We start from the raw sequence: 20,466 nt of genomic DNA on the forward strand, positions 1-20,466 counted from the left end.
CCCTGAACCAGATGAAGCTCTTCAAGAGAGTTAATTACATTGCTAATGGGATAAAAAGACAAAGCAACAAAAGTGACCTTAAAGCAACCACCATGATGCAGAATATGTAAACAGCACTCATCACCCTTTTTACTTGAGGCAAGACTAGAGATATTTCCCAGTGTTATGAGTAACAAGTCTAACTTTATTTTCTTTAAACCAAGGAACCTGTGCTCCCACAGGTGAGCTAATGCCAGAGAGCAAGACCACCAAATACTCAGGTTCAGTAAAGACGTCTCATAAGCATGAATACTTAACAGAGAATGTTGTTAAAGGTAGAGACTTAAAGATAGCCAGGGAGGAGGTTCTGACAGTGTTTAAGATATGTCAAAATTAAAGGGCACTATTCCCTGTAGGAATACTGTAATTTTCTTTGCAAGATGGTAAGAAATATGATTTAAGAGCTGTAAGTTTGAATTCCAGTGCCCAAACCCTTAGTTAAACACATGCAATGCAAAGCCATCATTGCATGCAAAGAGACTACTACAGCTCTAAGAAAAAAAGCAACCACAAAACAAAACCAAAACAAAAAAAAACCACCAGTAAGCCAGGTGGTAACTGTGCCACACACCTTGCAGAAACACCTAGATTCCAAACATAAGACTGCAGAGGATTGAGTATCATCACAAGCAGAAAGCGACGAAGGATGAAGGCTTAGTCATAAGTGCCCCTCAGAAGTAGGAGGGTCAATCTCATGCTTCACAAAACTCTGATGACTACTTGGAGATGCTTTTTGAGACAGCAGATCTTGACATGAAAAACAAAGTAAAGAAAACAAAATAGAATACACCAGCAGGTAATCCTAAATTGCTGTTAGAGGAGGTAATTGTTAAAGAGATCCTTAGATATCTTTATGTAAAATTTCACACCCAAACCAATTACCTGCAAACATGCTGCCTTCAGCTGGAAAATAACAAACCTGGAAAAGCAGAAGTTTTGTGAAACCACCCCTTGAACGTTTATAAATGTTTTTGTAGGAAGGAAAATGGAGGATTTTCCAGTACAGAGAGGATTGCTGTTCCCAGAGCTTCCCAATATGAGCAACCTAATACACCGTGCATTATCCTTTAAGAATTTTTAGCATAACTATTTGTAGCATTTATATAGCATGCAAAAATTGTTAGGAAGACACTGCAGACAATGAAGTCAAATGCAATTATGGTTTACCCACCTAAAGATTAAAGGCAAGATACAACTTTGACTGCTCTTCACTGAACGGTATATAACTTATTTAGCTGAGAGGGCCCCAGTTTTATCTGTTAAATGTTAAAACCATCAAGTGGCACCTCAATCTCTTGTAATCAAAAGGGTTGTTTTGCTTTTCAGCTACCTTAATCACTTCAGTGAGATCAAGAAGACTGAAAGTCTGTTAGATACTATTTTCATAAAGCTCAGTGGGGAACGCTTTGTAAAGACTCACTTTGATATTCTGCACTCAGTAACAACAAAAGTTTTGGCTCTAGATTGACAAGATCAGAACTCGATATATGCCATGAGCTCTGTTAAGCCTCACCACGCCTAGAGCCCTGCAACTAAAGTAAGATAGCAGTAAAAAAAAAAACCCAAAACAGCCAGCCAACCAACCAAAACCAGTCCACAAAGTAAGCTTTAACCACAGATGTTTGAACAACACAGAGAAAAATCTTAAAGACCAACAATGAATAAAAGAAGAAGTTATTTTAGGTTTGTCTACCCGGGCAATTTAAACTACTAACTCAAGGCTAAAACAATGCTATTATTTCCTCAGAGAAAGCTACCTGGGCAACCTGTTCCCACTTCACTGTTTTCATCTCCCTGTCCCTGAAAGGGGCCACACACTAAGATTTCCTCCTTCTCGGATTATTTCATCTGTTTCCCAGTGCAGTTCAGCAGTAATCTCTCCAGACTGGATTACAAATATCCACCAGCTAATCATCACCCCTAGGGCTATAGTATTTTTTAAAAAAAGCCCAAAACCAAACCAATCCCAGACTGGAAAATTATTAGTGAAAGCCATCAAGCCAAAAATAAACACATAGTACTTTCATAAGAAAAGTAAGATATCTCTCTGTTTTACCAAACAGTTCTGTAACACTTACCTTCAGATCCTACATCATTCTAAAGTGTTCAATTCTGCAAGACCAAGCCACTGATGAGCTGTTGTCTCTGCTGCCACTCTTCTCTCACAGTGAGACAGCTCCACAACTGGTATAGATCAATCTCATCATTAAATTTATTCCTGCCAGCTGAGGATGGGGCCTCTTTTTTTCTCTGTAGGTTGGAATACACTTCATCTACTGTGCCATTTGTCATCTCTTATGCAGCAGCCTTAGCCCAGAAATGGTTATGTTTCTGATAGACAGCCACTCTCCTTACTTTAAATGGCACCTGACAACACATTTTCCTGTCGAACTCTTGACAGTAAAAGTAATTTAAAGATCTGTGATGATATATATTATAGTTATTGAAATCAGATGCAAGTCTTGAATGTGACAAGTAGGGGTTTATTACTTCAGACTGAGAGCATTCTTACACTTATTTCTCTCCATGGATGGACTGGAGATAATTCACAACTGTGAATCAAAACACTTGGCCACTTTAACAGCAATCTTTCATTCTCATTCATAAAGTGTGCACAAACTCTCCACTCATTTAGAACCCAGAACCCTTACAGACAGCTGACTACCCCAAAGTATTAAAATTCCTGAACCATTCCTTTCCCCATCACCTCTCTTTGTGGTTTGATGGTCATATGAATCCTCTTGCATAAACAACACATTTAAAAAGGGCAATTCCTGGTTTAAGATCAGTACCTTCTGATACTCATCCTATTAAATATACAACTGCATTGCCATGAGATGGGAACACAGTGAGCTGTTTCCTGCACCAGGAACCTGGAAGGCTTTTTCTCTCAGATGTTAAAATGCAACTGGCTAAGTAAGTATTCTGTAAAAAGTGAGACTTACAGTGTAACTTTATACTGCACATGAATAACAACATTATAAAGAATTAATGCACAAATGGAGCTTTTCTACATTTTGATCATCCTTCTGAAATTCAGACTTATAACCTTTGCACACACTTTTTGGCAAATTAAGAAAACTTTCTGTGCACCTGTAAGTTGATTTCAGCTCACCAGAATAACAATTGCAGCTGACAGTTATGTAGCTGGAATGGCTAAGATCCTGGACAAAATGTTTTCTTGCTTGCTGTTTGAGATTTAAAAACTTTTTTGACTCTTATATGTGCATTTTACTATAAACTTAAACTACTGACGCTGAGGACAAAAATAAAAACAAACTTTCTCACAGTAATCAAAGTATCTCATTGAAATAAAAGTGCCTTTCTATTCTATAACATATTATCTCAACAATCTTACAGTCATTAACAAATACTCTTTAAATAGTTCTTAACTCCTTTCAGTCTCATCTCTGCACTTTCTAACTCTTAAATGAATTTGTCAGTTGTCAGAAATGTATGAGTACTATTGATAACAACCAAAGTTGCAGCCTGGCAAAATTGAACAACTGTTCCCTTTTAGTGCCTTTTTTTTTTGCCAAGAACTAATAACTTTTTTAGAACTTTCACCACTGAGATCTTGATATTTTACCATGATGCCATCCCACACGAAAGTGAGTAGTTTTAATTAAGCCAAAATGGCCTTATTCCTTTTGAATAAAAGAACTATTTTTCTGTGCTAGTAAGCACACAAGTATGTTTCCTTTGAATAACTGGAGCAGGTGTAGTCTGGAACATAAAATCTCCCATGGCCATATATTTCATCAAGTACTTGTGTCCACCCAGCTCTGGAAGCTACTGGTTCTGTTACTGTTTGAAAATATGAAAAATTTCCACTAAATACAAAAAATACAGTTAGACTCAATGATCTTCAGGGTCCTTTCCAACCTAAATATTTCTATTATTCTATGAAACTGTGATTCTTTCTCTGAACTTGGAAATTATATCCAAAGAATGTGCTGTGTGAGGGTGCAGGGATAATTTGGCTGCACAAGTGAACTGTTAATATTAGGTATTTGCATTTTTCTGAATGGGTAAAAACACTTGAGTTATCTTAGGCTTCTTTCAGATGCTGGAGCACAAGGTGAGAAAGGATTGAAGAAGTGCAAAAAGTTTGAAAAAGTTTTTAAAAAGCACAGAAATTGTATAGAATGAGCCACAGAGATTTTTTTCAGGCATTTAAACTGACAAAAGAGTACATTTAAAAAGAAATCTAATTAAAACTTATTTTATGAATATTCCCCCTCTTCAGGACTGCAGACTGTGTCTATAACTGCTGTGCTGAAGTACTGTAGTTACACACAGTGTCAAGCAAAGAGCTTGAACATGTCTTTATGAATATTCACAGAGCAGAAAAAGAGTTGTATGATCAAAGGCAGTTGGATAATGCGAATATAAACCAAATGCTGGAATTTAATCTGAATTCTGGCATTTTCTGAGAGTGCTCATCAACAATTACATTTGTAGCATTTTGAGTATCTGAACATGAAATCAAATTCAATGTACTTGGCAGCTTCATTGTGCTCTTTAGTAATTCATAGTTTTGCTCCAAATGCTAACCTTCTGAAATAGGTGTAACTCAGCTGCAAGGCACTGACATTTGGATTTAAAATACCATACCTGTAAGAATACAACGTATTTTCATAGGCTCAACAAATAATCAGGAACACACTGCTAGGCTGGTGCTGTGTGTACACATATAAGAGATTTGGGCTCTTGGGCTCTACTTGTCTTCAAGATCAAAACTCTCAAGTGACTACCTATAACATTTCACTCTAAGGAAATGGTAGAATTAAGGGTCACGTCAGGCAAAGCTGGGCTCAGACTGGCTAAACTGGAGAGGTTAAGGAGGTGTTTTTTGCTAAGTAGAACCAAAGGCGTTTTAACAAGCTATTGCTTAAAGCAGCTTTAACACTTCTCTGCTGAATCTCAGTTGAAAATAATACCAAAAAAACCAAATATACTATGAAAGCTGCTGATAAAAGCAGACAGATGAACATGCCACATCTGATACCACATCTTAAAATTTCATACAGATGTATTAATACTTTATTTATATTTTTCTAACTCCTGCTAAACTGGAGAGGTTTAATCCTAGCACTTACATGTTTGGAAACATACATATTCAGATCTTCTCTAACCAACTAATGAGAAGTTGCTTTCTGCTGCTTTTTATTCCAGAGCCTCATTTTGTCCTACTGAGTTTATAGCTTACGACTTTTCTCTAAAGAATGTAGCAATTATCCAAGTACTGACTAAATGTTTCTGGTATATGAGAGAGACATATATACTGCCGTGCATGCTTCACAAGTACTATAAATTAGTTTTCCAGCTCTATCACAAAAGAATTAATTCCTTTTGGTAATTAATTACTCAACTATTGAGCAGGTTCTACTTGGCAGACTACTTACCATCAGAATCTGCTTTTTAAAACATTCGGTTCTCTATATAAGTGATGGAGAATGCTGTGTGTAATCTTAAGCCTGATGTATTGTTTGGTAATACCTTATTCTTGCTTAGTGAGTAATATCACTTAAATGCAAACCAGGACTTTTTATAAGAGCACAGAGACTCAGAATTTCTAAGGTGGTTTCAGTACGCTATTGTGTAACTGCATTCTTCAAGGTCACATGTCAGTGAGATTGATCTGACTGTAAGCATTCAGTTCTCTAAGAAACACACTTTATTGCATATTTTCTCTGTGTCTGAGAACCCTATTCCTGGCTGCTTTGGATTTATGTATTCCTAGATACGTTCTTGGCTCTTGGGACATTTTCTGTTTCATTGAGGACCCCAGGCCCATAGAAGAGATATGATGTAAATAAATGTTGTTGCACGTTGAGTGGTCCAAAGGCAAATTTTACCCTAATGAGCTTAATTTCCCTGGGCTCCCCTTACTGGCTCCTGCAACGGAAACTCTCTGCTGAGAAGCTTTGGATAGCGAGGCTAAAATCAGCCTTTACAGAAACACCACCCTTATTTAGTTACTACCTTAATTGACTTATACATCTGGTCTCTTGGACTCCAAACAAAATGTTAAATCATTTGAGTCTTCTGTAACCAAGAGAAAACACATTTTCCTCCATTGTGAAAAAGTTGCTGTAGTTTTTGCGAAGCTGCTTAAGTCCTGAAATTATAACTTAAATTTTTATTTTCTTGCTTATCTTTTCCTCATGAGTAGCTATCATTGTGAGAAGAACTAGGTACTGAAAAGCATTCATGCACAGTAGGAGACAACATGCTGCTGTATATATACACAATTACGTAGAACTATCACCAGAAACTGTGTTAAAGAAGTTTTATCAATAAAGAAATGCTTGAGCTAATCCAGAGTTACATTTGCTTTCTACCTCTGCTGCAATGTCCTCAAAAGCCCACATATGCCCAGATATTTATGGATTGCCCCTATTTCCCTAGCTGCTCATAACATATGGCAACACTGTCAGTAATCGTCATAAAATACATCGAGAGCCAAGAACACGTACAAGGGATACCCATATATAGACTTTGCACTCTACACTGACATATCAATTCATCATTTTTTTTAGCAACACCATGTTCTCATGAGCAAGAATCTCATGACAAGAATCTGTAAGGCTACTAATTTTCTGTGTGGCTTTCGCAAATTCTCACACACGTTTTGTCTATCATTGAATTAATCCATGAAGTAAAGACAACAAACACAGACCTATTTATAGCACCTGGCAGGGACATGAAGAAAATGGATCAATTAATGTCTTTAGACACTACAGTTCCTGTGAGGTTGCTATATTATATTTCCTGGGCTGGAGCTACTTCAGAAACAAAATGCTTTTGATAAAATACTATCACAAAAGGAGGCTGAATCCCAGGATGAACTAACTCTTCAAATTGCCCTTCAAGGAAGTACTGTTAGGTGACCATTGATGATTCCCATAGTTAAATTAAGTAGTGACAATGAGTTAGAAAAGGAAAATTGGTTCATTCTGATGGAACACATTTTCACAGAGCAGAAGGTGCTGCAGCTGCAGAGAGAAAGAGGGAGAACTTCTCAAAGAATATGTCAGGAAACAAATCAATTGCTTTTGCTGTTTTCTAGATACAGGAGGAATCCCTCAAAAGTATATATGGTATAGACCAAGACATCTACAGCAGCAGCATGATGGACAATACTTTACACAATATGATGATATATTGAACATACATCAAAATTCACAGATCTAACTTTACCTGACTCACACTTTCAGACTTTAATATTTAATATTTTAAGAGGTGTGAACTTTCTAATCTGAGTGGGATATAATGCATGTCAAAGATTTGCTTTGGCACCTGCCTCATCATTTTCATATTTCTCTAACAGTTCATATGAAAAGGGTTTCTGAAATACAGCAGACACTCCTGGGAGACAATCTGACAAACAGGCTCAAGTCTGCATCCCCCAGCACAATAGCATCATTGCTTCTCAGTCTACAATTTCCACATTATCTGGGAGGTGCTTATGTAAACAGACTATCAGATGTCCAATTAAAGCTTAAAGGTGCTGCATATAAAATGCAAACTAAAATGTTTACAGTCATTAAAAAGAAGACATTAATGTCGTAGTGTTATATGAAACTAAGCAGGCTTTGCTAAAAAAAACAAACGCTGCTATTCAGGGCCATGTGATTTTTAAATCAAATATTGGATATAAACCCATCAGAAGCTGGCATGTAAAACTGTTATATTCCCAGTGATCTCAAGAAAAAAGAAAAGCTAAGTCAGTGAGAGTTTATTTTCAATGAAACAAGTAGTAAATTCTTATGTTGCTGAACACACACACAAATGGAAAAAAAAAAATCTTTATTGGTACCTGAACATTAACAAATCACACCAACATATGTTAAAGCAACCAGAAATTGATTGTGAGAAAAATATTGTCTTTGGATATTGTTGGAAAGGGACAACTGGTGTGAAGAAAGAAAAAAGTATATTTGTAAAATGCTATTGAAAGAACTAAAAAGAGCAAAAAGAATTGGAATATATATTTATTAGTTTCTTTGGTTTTGAGGTTTGTTTTTTTTAAGGAAGATATACACAGACACTCTATATTGGACAGAGTAAGTTAAAAACTCATTTTAAGGACTATCTTAAACAACAAGCATAAAATTAACATCTTATTACAATGTCCTGTAACCTACTCTGTTTTTATTCCTAATGTTATGTGTTGGTTTCTCTTTACACAAAACAGTAGTCTTTCTCCATTAACAATACACAGGCCCCATCTGTTTCTCATTAAATACCCTACTTTTTCTGTAGTGGGCTGTGTTTCTGTTGCTGAAATCTCTCTGAGAAAAAAGGGTTCCATAACTAAGGATTTAGGTAAATTCTCAAAGCCTCCTCAGCTCTACTTCACACAGAAAAAGAAGGGTCGGCAGTTGGGAGACGTTTCCTTCTCTAAAGAATCCCCACATCACCTCAACTTGCAGCAGCCAAACGTACCCCAAGTAGCCCCAAAACGTGAAGGGACTTCTCTGTGCACTGTAGGAGAGTCAAGATTTGTTTTGGGAGAGTAGGGACAAAGGCAAGATAGAGAGGGAGACCTCCACAAGCTAGCTCCTTTCAGCAAAGCCTGTTGGGGAGAAATTGCAAATAAAAATGGAGGGACGAAAAGCAAATCCATTTTCTGGACTGCAATATGTCAGAGGAAACATTCCACAGGGGTAACTTCCCAGTTTGACAACTCAGCCCATTGGGCAGGTAGAAACTTACAAAAACCTTGATAAAAGGCAGTATAATTGACAGTGGCAAACTGATTGATTCTGAACACATGTAAAAGAATAGCAAATAAATGTATTTGTAACAGCTACAGTTTTCGGCTCAAGTCATCACAGGCAGATGTTTCACACTAAGATTTACTAGACAGCATACCCAGGATTTAATTTTTGTATTTCAAGTATTTTTCACACTTATTACTCAAATATAGACTTTTAGTATGTTGTGACTGCTCAGTTCCTATCTCCACTCAAGTATGTGGTTTTGTTTTTGTTTTATATCATATTCAGTCTTGAGTAAAAAGACACTGACTCACCAAAGACTCTGCAGGGCAAAAGCCATGTTACAAAGGATAAAAAGCGTTTTTGCCTTAGTCAGTTTGCATCACAGAAATGACATACAATGTGCCAAATAACACTGGTGATGGCAAATAAATGATCTCATGCACTCTTTATTATCTAAGAAGCAATCCTGATTTTTATAAATATATTGCTTGTAAACATAGACAATACAATTCTGGAGACTGCATATGTGTTGTAAAATCCATGTTCATTCATATCTGTATAGAGTTTCTTTAGGTAGTATGCAACTAGCATGCAACTGAACTAACATACTGTTATGATCCAGTTTTAAAGTTCTTAGAAATGCCTCTGCCCGAATTTAGGTGCAAACAAGACCATATGCCAGTGACAATAGTATGGGTTTTATTTGATGGTAAATATTAGAGAGAGAGAGAGAGAGAAAGAAAGAAGTAGAAAATAGTTGGCAGAGGACAGAAAGAGTGACAGGGACAGGATAAGGAAAATATCACCACTCTGTGGATCCCCACCATGTTCTGCTGATCCAGCTGATCCAGCTGGTGTTCTTGGTGGTGAAAGTCCCCCCAGAAAGCACAGAATCGGATGGGTTTATATGCTCAGGCTGGGTGGGCATGTCCTGGCATTGCCCCCAGGGGTGGGGGGTCAGTCTCTCACAGCAGACTCCGGATCTGTTGCATCACGTGCAGTCCTGTGGGGCCAAGCCTCTCATGTGGAAGTCCTGTGGATGTGCCCTGTGGGGTTGGGTGTTCCACAGCTGGGCCAGTTTGTGTAACAGAGGATGGGTGTTCAGTGCCTCTCACCAGAGGTTGCACCATGCACCCAAAACCTCCCCCCCGCCCTCGGTTCAGGGAGAGTCTGTGTAAACCTGGCTTCTGTGAGCTGGGCTCTCCCCCCACCCCAAACTCAGCTGGGGATGATTCTCAGTGCAGCTAGTGTCTTTGGCCTTTTGTGGATGCACACCTTTCCCTCAGCCTGAGATGACTGAACAATGCGTTTCCCTTTATCTAATCAACAGTTTGACTTTCAGTTCAAAGTCCCACTCTTCAGGGAAGCTTCTTCGGTTGTAGCTTCTTTATAAGGAGAAAAACTTCAAATCAATGTTTGAAACATGAACTATTTTCAGTCTCTGACACATACTACAGGTTTTGGTTCCTATTTGGATGGCAAACTTTTAAATATAGTGTGATCAGTTGAAATACTTGTCATTTATTACTCACAAGAATGCAAATATGGGTAATTATACAAAGAACAGCCATTCCTTAATTGTTTGTGGAGGACCCCAGTTTAAATGGGTGTTTGCAGAAAACCAAGCAAGTCACATCACTGGTGGGGCCACTGAACAAGTATTTAGAAAATAAACTTAAGGTCACAAACCCTTCTTCAGTATTTGTGCCAAGTTGTTTGCCTTGAGCTTGCTCTCCTGTAGTTTTGGAATAGTGAAAGAAAGAAATGCAACATTATCAACCACCTCCACTTTTGGAAGAGTCTGATTTGGTGATTTTATAGTCTAACACAAAAATCCAAAGATTGGCCAGGAAAGATAAAGTACATATTACCCTGGAGATGCTCTATATAGAGAAAGCTTTGTGTTTATTATTTTGTTTCACTATTTTTCCTATGTGCATCCTTTTACAATGCAGAAATACCTCATGGCTGACACTGAGTTCTGTTTCTAAAAAAAAATACATACACATTATCTAGACTTGTATCTAGATACTGTGGTATCTTCATTAATCCCTCACATAAAAATAAAAAGCTCTATGAGTATTCTTATATTGCCACACAGAATTCTTTTCTTTCATCTGTTACAGTAGAGACACATTTATAACATCAGTAGTCCAGCATCATGTCATCATAAAGCAATAATTTCACTGGAGGGCAGACCTGAAGCGAGACATGATGAATTAGGCAACTGTTCATTTTTAAGAATGTCCAAGTGGCACATCAGAAAGATATTTATTACCTATAAAAATAAAAAGAATTAGCAGTTAAATCTATACTTGTTTTCTGGAAGAATATGCTTACATAAATAATATAAGCAAAAAGGAAGGACTTTTTGTCAAGAGGATGCCAATGTATTCTGATGCCTGCCTCACTCTTGAAGCTTTCAGACAGGTATTGGCAACCATCATCATCTGCAGAATCCATGTAAACAAAATAACTCCCCACAGACCCACTCATGGTCATCTCATGACATGGGAATCAAGAATTTTGTAAAAAAATACCCCAAAATTATAAGGAAAGAATTGTATTTTGGATAAACTTCTCTCTCAGCCAATACAAGTAACCCTAACCTCCCACCGTGTTCAAACTTGATTTTTTCAGTGGCAGCCAAATTTTCCAATATCTCAACCTCCAGCCGAAAGTTTCCATCTTGCTGGAATTCTACAGGTACTTTAGAGAACTCCATAAAGTAACCCTGATGTTACAGTCAAGACCCCAGTTCTTCAAGGGGCAGGAAGTAGCATCCCAAGGATAGACTAGAATCTTGATCACAGCAGTACCAGGTTGCTTGTTTTCATGGGAATGCTGGCTGACCCAGGGCTCTCTGCCACGTGGGCTGGCAACACTCACAAAAGGTACTGGAAGAGATGCAATAGATTAGAAAAGCTTGAAAAAGCTTAAAAAAATGTCAGCTGGGGAACCAGAAAATGGTGTGGTAGAGAAGAGGTCACAAAGGAAAGGCAGAAGGGAAATTAATGTATGAGGTGAAGGGATAAAGATACTCCCAAGTATATGCCCAGACAATACAGCATTGCTCTAGTCCCAGTTGTTATTCCCCTGGTGGGTATGGAGCAATCAAGAGGCTCCTTTCCTTTTGCTTGATGTGGGAAAGTAGGCTAAGAGTGAGATTACAGATTCACATGAAGAGAGGACAGGCCATCAAAAGGAAAGCATCCCTTGAAGAAAAAAAGGAAATAGATAAAGTGCCATGATTCTGAAACACTTTGCCCCTACTCATAAGCAGTGCACCTGTGACTCCCATTGCAGGCCACTTCCTGGGCTTTCATCAGCAGTGGGACACAAAAGGTGTCCCAGTTACAGCTCTCAGCCCTGGAGGTGAGCAGTGACTGACTGTATCTTGTGTGAGTTGGGAAAGAGCCTGAAAATGGAGGTGCTGAGTGCAAGTACAAGGCTTTAAGATTACCCTAAGAGGAAAAAGAGGGAGCTTCTCTTTTGTATTTCTTAAGACTTCTTAATCATGGTTTTAGATGTTTGGAGTTAATAATAGTGCTCTTGGCAGGAAAGCCAGGAACTGGAGTACCATAATCTGCTTATCTAGGTACTGGGTGGTCTTCAAGTTCCTCTCTGAATACTTGCACCTCATGATTCCATATATCTCCAAGCAAAGAGCCAGAGAGAGATGAATTATTGGTGAACCTGACTATCTAAGTTAAGACTAAAGAAAGGAATGCAGTCTGGAGGATTTTAGTAGAGTTCATGCAGAGAATTGTGTTAACTCTTACATTGTCCTTAGATCACAGCTAAAATAAAGTGTTAAGAATAAAAAAAGAAAAAGTTACTCTTGTAGGTGGTAGGAAATACATATAAAGTTTTATGAATCAACTACAAAGTGATTTAAAGTAAATTATCAGCAAATATATTTAAAGGAGAACATACACAGGCTGGCTTTCAAAAATGGTACAGAAAGGTCCACAAAGGGAAATGGGCAATTATCTCTCAACATAACTAAATCATGAAAAGAACACCTTTTTTGCTGTTATTCAGAAATAAGAAACGAAAAATAAAGTTTCTAAAAATTTATACTCAAATAACTTTGCACAAAAATAGACTAAAGAGGAGAAATTATGTTTTTTTCTCTTCAAGTAAGAACTTCAAAATCATTCAAGGGACCTCTTGAAATTGTGGAGTGTCTTACAGAGATATAATCTCAGAGCAGCTTCACTGCCTATCTATCATATGCTACACTGCACACTGAAATTCAATTCCATTCCAGTCAAATTTATTAAAGGTCAAAAGTTCTGGGGCACTAAATATTCCAAATTTTAATTACTCCAAAATCTTTATGCATTTATGAATCATCCACTTCGGTTTTAACTATAAAATCTTACTGAAGCAATTTTAAAATAAAATAGTTCATTTTGTCCTTATAACTTGGATAAATTAAAGTTCCAAATAAATTTATTTCTTTACATAAGAGGTCATTCCCCAGATGCTACAGACAGTATGATGGAAGTGGGACACTCAGGTTAATACCACCGACTAAGCACTTTGCATGAGAAACTGCAGATTAGTTAAATGTTAACTGCAGAAATAGTTTGTTTTATGCTCTTCCAGATTCTCTTCTTTTCTCCTTCTTATCTTTCTTTTCCCTTTTCTTTACTTTCCTTTGGCCTTCAGCTATTTAACTGTCACCTATTTGTTTGCTTCCAATTCTCTCTTCTTTTTCTCCTGTTAAAAATATCTATTCTTCTTTTCTTAATGTCTATTTTCACCATTCCTTTAAGTTTCTTATCAGCCACATCTACTTAAGGAGAAGAAAGGGTTCCAGTATCTAAGGGCAACTATCTTTTCTGTTCATAGTTCTTTTTAGATACTGAGTTACTTGACATTAAAATGACTGTGATAAAACACTTTCCCCTGTTGTGTGAAGCAAGATTTCTTGTAAGAAATACAACTATCTGAAAAGAAAAAAAAAAAGTACTTTGAAAGGGGCCTCAAGGTTAGGAAGGGCTGGTTAAACCTTCCTGGTTATGCTTTGACACCAAAGATCACTAAATGGTTTTGATTTGCAGTTCTGTTTAAAGCTTCCAAAGAAGCCTCTAGTGCAAGATGATAATATTAATATGCAAACATGCAGTTAAATTATTTGGTACATGACAGGGTTAAATACTGTAATAAAGAGCAAATTTGAACATCAAAACCACTCTAGCTGTCCAAGAAGAACAAATGTTTTACTCTCTTCTGTAAGATAAGGAACTTGCTGGTTTCTTTAAAAGAATACCTATTTTTAGCAATATATCTTACAATTTTTTCATCAAATCAAGATAATTCATCTTGGCAGAGAAATTAATCTCCTGTTGGTGATGTGCTTCCAGCAGGTATTTGTCTGGGAATCCCAGCGGTCACTGGCACCTGGCACGTGGTGAGATGGGCACACAGGCAGTGATGTCCCTGGGCAGTGTCACCTGAGACCTCCTAATCTGTTTCAGTACTGGTTTGATCCTTTTCTTTACAAGCACATTTTTATTTGAGGCAGCAACATTACTGTTAAATCTGCTTTTTTTTTTTTAAGGATCCAAACAGGTAAAGCCACATGTTGGAATCCTTTTCCACTTTACCAAAACTTTTTGAAAGATATATTTATTTGATAGTCAAGTATAAACCATGGAATAACTTGCAATATTTAATCCAAATACACTTCAACTTGTCTAAATCACACTGAGTCTGAGGAAACTTGGAAAGAAACAGCTAGATTTTGCTTTATTACAATATTAGGACCGTGGTGCTTTTTCCATAGAGGACAGGTAAAAATTATGAGTATCAAATACCATAGGAAATTCACAACCTATCAACCAATCAATGAACAGCAGTAAGACACATTTAGCACAAAAAAAAAGTTAACAATTTCAGCATATTCTCTCTACCTGGGAAACACAGGACTGAGACTCACTGAGTAATGACTGATATGCTGCTGACAGGCTTTTAGCATCAACACAGAACATAGCTGAAGCTTTTAACAGAGTAAAGTAGATCTTTATGTGCCCACACGTACATATGTATGTATCTATATATATATGTATCTATATCTATTTCAACAGACAAAGAATCAGAAAGAACAGGTTTCATTCTTCTTTACCAGTGATATATTCGTGGCATTCCTAATAATAATAATGGTTAAACAATGACGACAGTATTTGATATTTCTAGTGCCAACTACAGTAAATAAGCCAATTATGCTGATCCTAAGCTCTTTGCCTGAAATGCAAAATGAATTGAACAATAGAAAGAATAGCTCTAATGCCTTGTATGATCTTAAAATGTCATAATTCTGTTTCTACCAGAAATATGAAAAACACATATCTGCTGCAGCTGTTCACTCTAGGACAACTTTAAAGTCTGACCCTTACATATGACATCCAAAACCTGCCCAGAAATTTATGATTTTATTCCCTATAAAATGAAAAAGAATTTTTTCACAGATTAAGCAATTTTGATTCAGTTTTCCTAAAAAGGAAGATTACACCTAGTACAGGCAAAAATATACAAAGTTATAAATGTCAGAAAATATGCTTGTACAGCCTTCAGTGTAAACATTATATGCAGTATATAGCAGTTAATAATAACCAAGGTATTGCTCTGTAATTCTGTTTTCTGAGAGATAGTAGGACAGTCTTAATACATTGCCATTTTGGTATCAAACAATGAAATTTCTTCGTATAATTTCCAATGATCATAGGCATGTAAATCATAAAGTACAGGCATTCAGACAATAATTGTTGGGTTTCTTAAACATGAAGTGAATACAAAAAAAGTAACAACATTTAAGAAGACATGTTAATGCACTGAATAAGCAATTAAGCAGTGTTATTTTTTATATATTTAAATAGTTTAATATTGCCTCCAAGACATGTGCTGTTCCCCCTCGCCCCCAACCGTACCCAAACACTGTTATAATGGAAAGTACAGATTCATATGGGAATAATCCCCTTATTTTCCTTCCACACTATTTTTTGTTGCAGTTCTACTTGTCAGAAATCATAATTTCTTTCCATTCTCCTGACTTCACTCATTTGAGCTGCGATGGAGCAGAACCAGGCTACAGATTTCCCAGTCCCAAGATCCCCTATGGAAAAGTAAAGAACAAAACTTCATCTGATGAGGTGTAAGCTCAGATAAAGCAAATGCCAGCCAAAAAAATGAAGTTTTGTTGTGGTCCTTGCTGGACCTTGAGAAGAATGACTAAAATTGGACCATGACAGTTTCTCTGGAAAACTTCTTATTCCCCTTAATATACCATGATCTTTTTTGGAGACGCATCACAGAGAACCTAAAGAACTGCAAAGTTATTCTGTCTTCTAAAAGACCACTTGGAGCAAAAATATTTCGAAATCTCTCTATATTGTAAATATAGAATGCTTTTTAAGTATTGCTAAACTGCTGCATCTGAATGCTTTGGTGAAAATTTGTTGAGATGCAGAAACCAGCAATGTCCCCTTTCATTTAATGTCATACTTTTTGGTTTTGATTATGGAATTTAAGTGCAACCCAGTTAAATAGAAACACATATTACACAATCACAAGCCTTTTCAGAATATTTTTCCATTAGAATTTCAACTATGATGTGCAAAAATGAACCAGCAAGAGAACATCTTCAAGTACTTTGTCAACCAAGAGGCAAATATGCAGCATTAATAGCAATCAACAAGTAATCCATCAACTATGATTACACAACATTTTTTCTCTCAGAAATGGGCTCTCTACTGCTCGGAGTATCCAGCTCTGCATGATATCTGCACCCCACTACTAGAGAAATTTTGACATAATGAATAGCAAAGACAAATAGTGTACAATGAGTGGCATTCCTGTAAAATCTCTCTTGTTCTTAGTAAGACTGCTGCTAGAATTTAAACTAAAGAAACACTAAAGTCTACTCTAAACATCTTAATCAAGGAGAGTTGATTCAGGTTAATAATTTTTAGCATGTTCAACAACTGATCTCTAAGGACTTTTTAAGTAACACAATATCAAGGCGCTATAACAACTAATTTGCAACCTATTTTTCCTTTAACCAAATATTAGCAATGTTCTAATGTGCTGGCTTGAGAGCACCCTGTTCTGAGAGAAGAAAGCAAGTAATTTGAATCAATAAGGTCTAATAGCTAATACAGGTGACATGATTAGTTGCAAAACAATTTCCAAACAGGGGGTGGTCTTAAATTTCTGAATGTTTCCATAATTTACCTATCATGGCTAAATGCTATCCCAAGCTGATTAACTTTATTAATGCTTTTGTGAGACATTAATATCTATATCACCATCTATTTCAATTCTTCATAGAGAAAACATCAGACTGACTGCTCAGAATTGGAAATTTTCAAATACTTGAAAGCCAATTTATCAAAACTGAATATGCAGTATTTTTACCCTGGGAACTGGCTTTTTTCATAAAAAGATACAGACTTCATACAGATACTTACTTTAGATGACCTGTTTACTGAGCCAGAAACATACTGTTGTAAAATTTCAATCAACATATTTCAGTTGTGCCTCAGTTTCCACGCCCACTAAATTAAAGTGCTCTTATAGTCATAATTAGTTCATATGTTCAAATATTTATAAACTGTGGGCTGCTTTTTTTTTTGTGTCACTTATGCACACATTCGTGCCCTGGTAGTTTGGGCAGTGTGTACTTTAGATGCAAAGTACCTGTAACTGGACAAGGCAGTTCTCAGTTCCACAGAGTCCATCATGTCTTTCCTTAATGCTACTGATATGGGGAGTGAGAGAAGCAGCAGATTTATTGATATGTATGTTTGTACTTTAGGAAAAAAAATATTGCTCAAGCTGCAGATCAGCTTCCAGATAACAGGACTGACAAAATAATACTTATTCCAAGGATACCAACAGCCACCCCTCCAAGTTCTGGTTATTTTAAGGACTTCCATCACATAGGTTTTCCAAGCAACCACATCACATTTAGCTGAATTAAACAGAAAACCTTCATTCCATTTTCAATACTCCTTCTCTTTTTTTAGTAATCTAAGTGTTTCTAAAAAAAACCCAAAACAAACCCCAAACAAAACCACAGCAAAAAATTTACAGGCATAATGATAATATTATGCTGCACATCATGGGTATTTTTGTTTATAAATAGCTGGACAGGAATAAGGAATAATGTCAGCGAGAACTGAGTTGCCCTTTAAATAGAAATAATCATCTGGTTATTTCAGTCAAGCAGCTGTGTATGCAGTAGGAAGTCTCACTCCCAAATATTATGATGACTCATCTACTTTCCTTTTCTAATAGTAAATGCTCTTTTCTCTTTTTAAGTGCAGCATTGATAAACCCTTCACAAGCTGCAATTCTACCTTACATCCCCTTACCTAAATCTGCAGATTTTAAAGTGCAGTTATGCATTTATATCTATAAAATTATCTACTGTAATCACTGGGGTTACAAGGTTCTTTCACACAAACTGCAGACCTGTGAGATTTGCTGCCTTTATCAAAGCTAACATCTGAAATAGCATGCAAAATGCTAAGACTACAAATAGAAAAGGTACAGCCTGGACATCTCCCAAGTCCCTGGAAAGAGAGGAGTTAATCAGCACAGGCTGATTAATCGGAGAGCTTGCAGTGAGACACAGGACTGTACTGCAGATGTGTGGAGCACACTGAAGGTGTGGCCCGTGCTTTCCACATGCATATTTAAATACTTAAATTACATGGCCTTAAGGCTGCTATTAGAGAACAACCTCACAGAGAGGAAGAATTACACGGCGACATGAGGCCTAACACATTTCTTCAAATAGAGAGCTGAGAAGAAGAGAAGGAAAAGCCCGGGTTACTCACGATTCTTTTCACCTCTCCACCTTGACCCCGCTTTTATTCTAGGCGCGACGTCCACGGCAGCAGTTATGTGTATTAGCCCAAGCAGCAGCAGCAGTGACAGCACAGCCATGCCAGGTAACAAAAAAAATAAATCACCTCTACCTGGAGTACTGCTAGAGATGAATTAGAGAAGACTTTCCTTAGTAATGAACAATTGGAGCTAACAGCACTTACTCAGCAGAGGCAGAGCGAGATGTAAAATACTATTCCTACTAGAAATGTTTATTAAAAATTTCCATTGCACCGCTTATTTCCTTTATCCAGGGAATGCAAAAACAGAAGAGTTGTAAAGGCTTCCCCTAACTAGGAGCCTCTGGCACTCAGACGCAGGAGAAGATGCAGTGGCAGCTTTCTCTGGTCCCTCAGAAGCCACTGGCTCCTCACCTGCCTCTGCCACCTCTCAGCCCTTCCCAGTGTTTATCAACATTCCCCACAGCACCCTAGCAGGGGACACAGCCAGGCTGAAAACTGAGTTTTTTCTCCCTCACTTCCATATTTCACTGCAGTTTCACAGAGCTGATGACACGGAACATTTTAATGTTGACACTCAAATCTCATTACGTTTATCAATGGGCACAGTTTGTCAAGCTTCCCTCCCTTACCCACAGAGGGGGGCAAAGGCAAAAAATAACATATCCAAGACAAAAAATAAATGCTTAAAAAAGAAACTTTTTTTCTAAGCTGTGCAATAACTCTGTCTCTTATTCAGCACAAGTATCTTCTATTTCTAGGGAAAATAACACAAACAATGCCACCTCCCACACAGGTTTCTGTCAGCAGATGCTGCAAAAATGGAGCAGTTCATCGGCGGTAAGAGAAGCTCTGAGAAATTGTGTATAGAATCTGTGTTATCTAACAAACCTTCCCCCTGCAGCCCAGCAGCCTCGGGGCACCCAGCACCCAGTGCAAGCAGATTCCAGCGCTTGCAGCAACGCTGTTGGAAGAGATTTAACCCTGGATCTGTCAGTACCAGGGAGCCAGATCACGAACTTCCCCGTGGTCATTGAAACAGTCTCAAGGAAAAGCTGGAACACAAATTATCTTCTACCCCTTTCACCACAATCATGAAATCATTCCACGCAACTCGTGAAGACCCAGAAAAGCTTCATCCTGAGAGCTGAAAATCACAATAAGAAGACCAGAGGGCTTTCCGTTCATGGTGAAAGAGGGCTTTAGTCTGCACAAAGTCTATATTTATATCCAATAAAAGTAAATGCAAAATTTCTAGTTCTTTAGCACCATTAGCATCAGACTCAGGAATACTTAAAATTGTTGCTTATACAGTGAAACTTACTTTCTTCACAGAACAGCAATGAAATAGCGTTCTCCAAGCTGATCTTCTGCCTCACACATTGCATGTTATCTGTTGTGTATGGATATAACCGAGCTGCAGCATTGAGGGCTTTTTTTTGAATAAAGTACTGGAGTAAATTTCTAGATACAATTTCAATTACCAGGAAAGGGGAGACAAAGTAAGTTATTTCCATTTTAATAATGCATCTATTAATTTATAATGTTCACAAACACTGCTCTTTGTGAAATTTGAACTCAAAATGCTTAGTTCAATTGAAATAATGCACAACAAGCAGTTAAGAGGTGACCACCTGAAGACACTAATTTCTAGATATCCTCATGTCAGTGATAGGAACTTTCCAAAAGAGGGCAGTAAGAATTTTATCACCAAGAGCTGGTAGACCTCAGATGATCACAAGAAAGTTTCAATGGTTATTAAAGTAGTTATCCACAAACCCTTTAAAAGGGATGCTCTTTTTCTTTGGACCAGTTGGAGAAAATAGGAAGACAGA

At 37.3% G+C, this 20,466-nt stretch overlaps 1 protein-coding gene across 14 annotated transcripts in view; it reads right to left on the bottom strand.

Moving 5' to 3' along the window:
* Window positions 1-20,466, bottom strand: part of ROBO1 (roundabout guidance receptor 1) — a 654,072-nt gene that overhangs the window by 478,878 nt on the left and 154,728 nt on the right. Inside the window, exons 1-2 of one of the 14 annotated variants that reach the window (XM_069024562.1) lie at window positions 2,118-2,211; window positions 922-958 (exon numbers count right to left, since the gene is read on the bottom strand). The exons of the other annotated variants lie outside the window; for them this stretch is intronic. Coding sequence (XP_068880663.1) covers window positions 922-931 — 10 coding nt within the window. The 5' untranslated portion in view covers window positions 932-958; window positions 2,118-2,211. Of the gene's footprint in view, window positions 1-921; window positions 959-2,117; window positions 2,212-20,466 lie in introns of those variants that run through there. 14 annotated transcript variants of the gene reach the window in all.

Source organism: Aphelocoma coerulescens, chromosome 1, assembly GCF_041296385.1.
Source record: "Aphelocoma coerulescens isolate FSJ_1873_10779 chromosome 1, UR_Acoe_1.0, whole genome shotgun sequence".
Taxonomy (NCBI): Eukaryota; Metazoa; Chordata; class Aves; order Passeriformes; family Corvidae; genus Aphelocoma; species Aphelocoma coerulescens.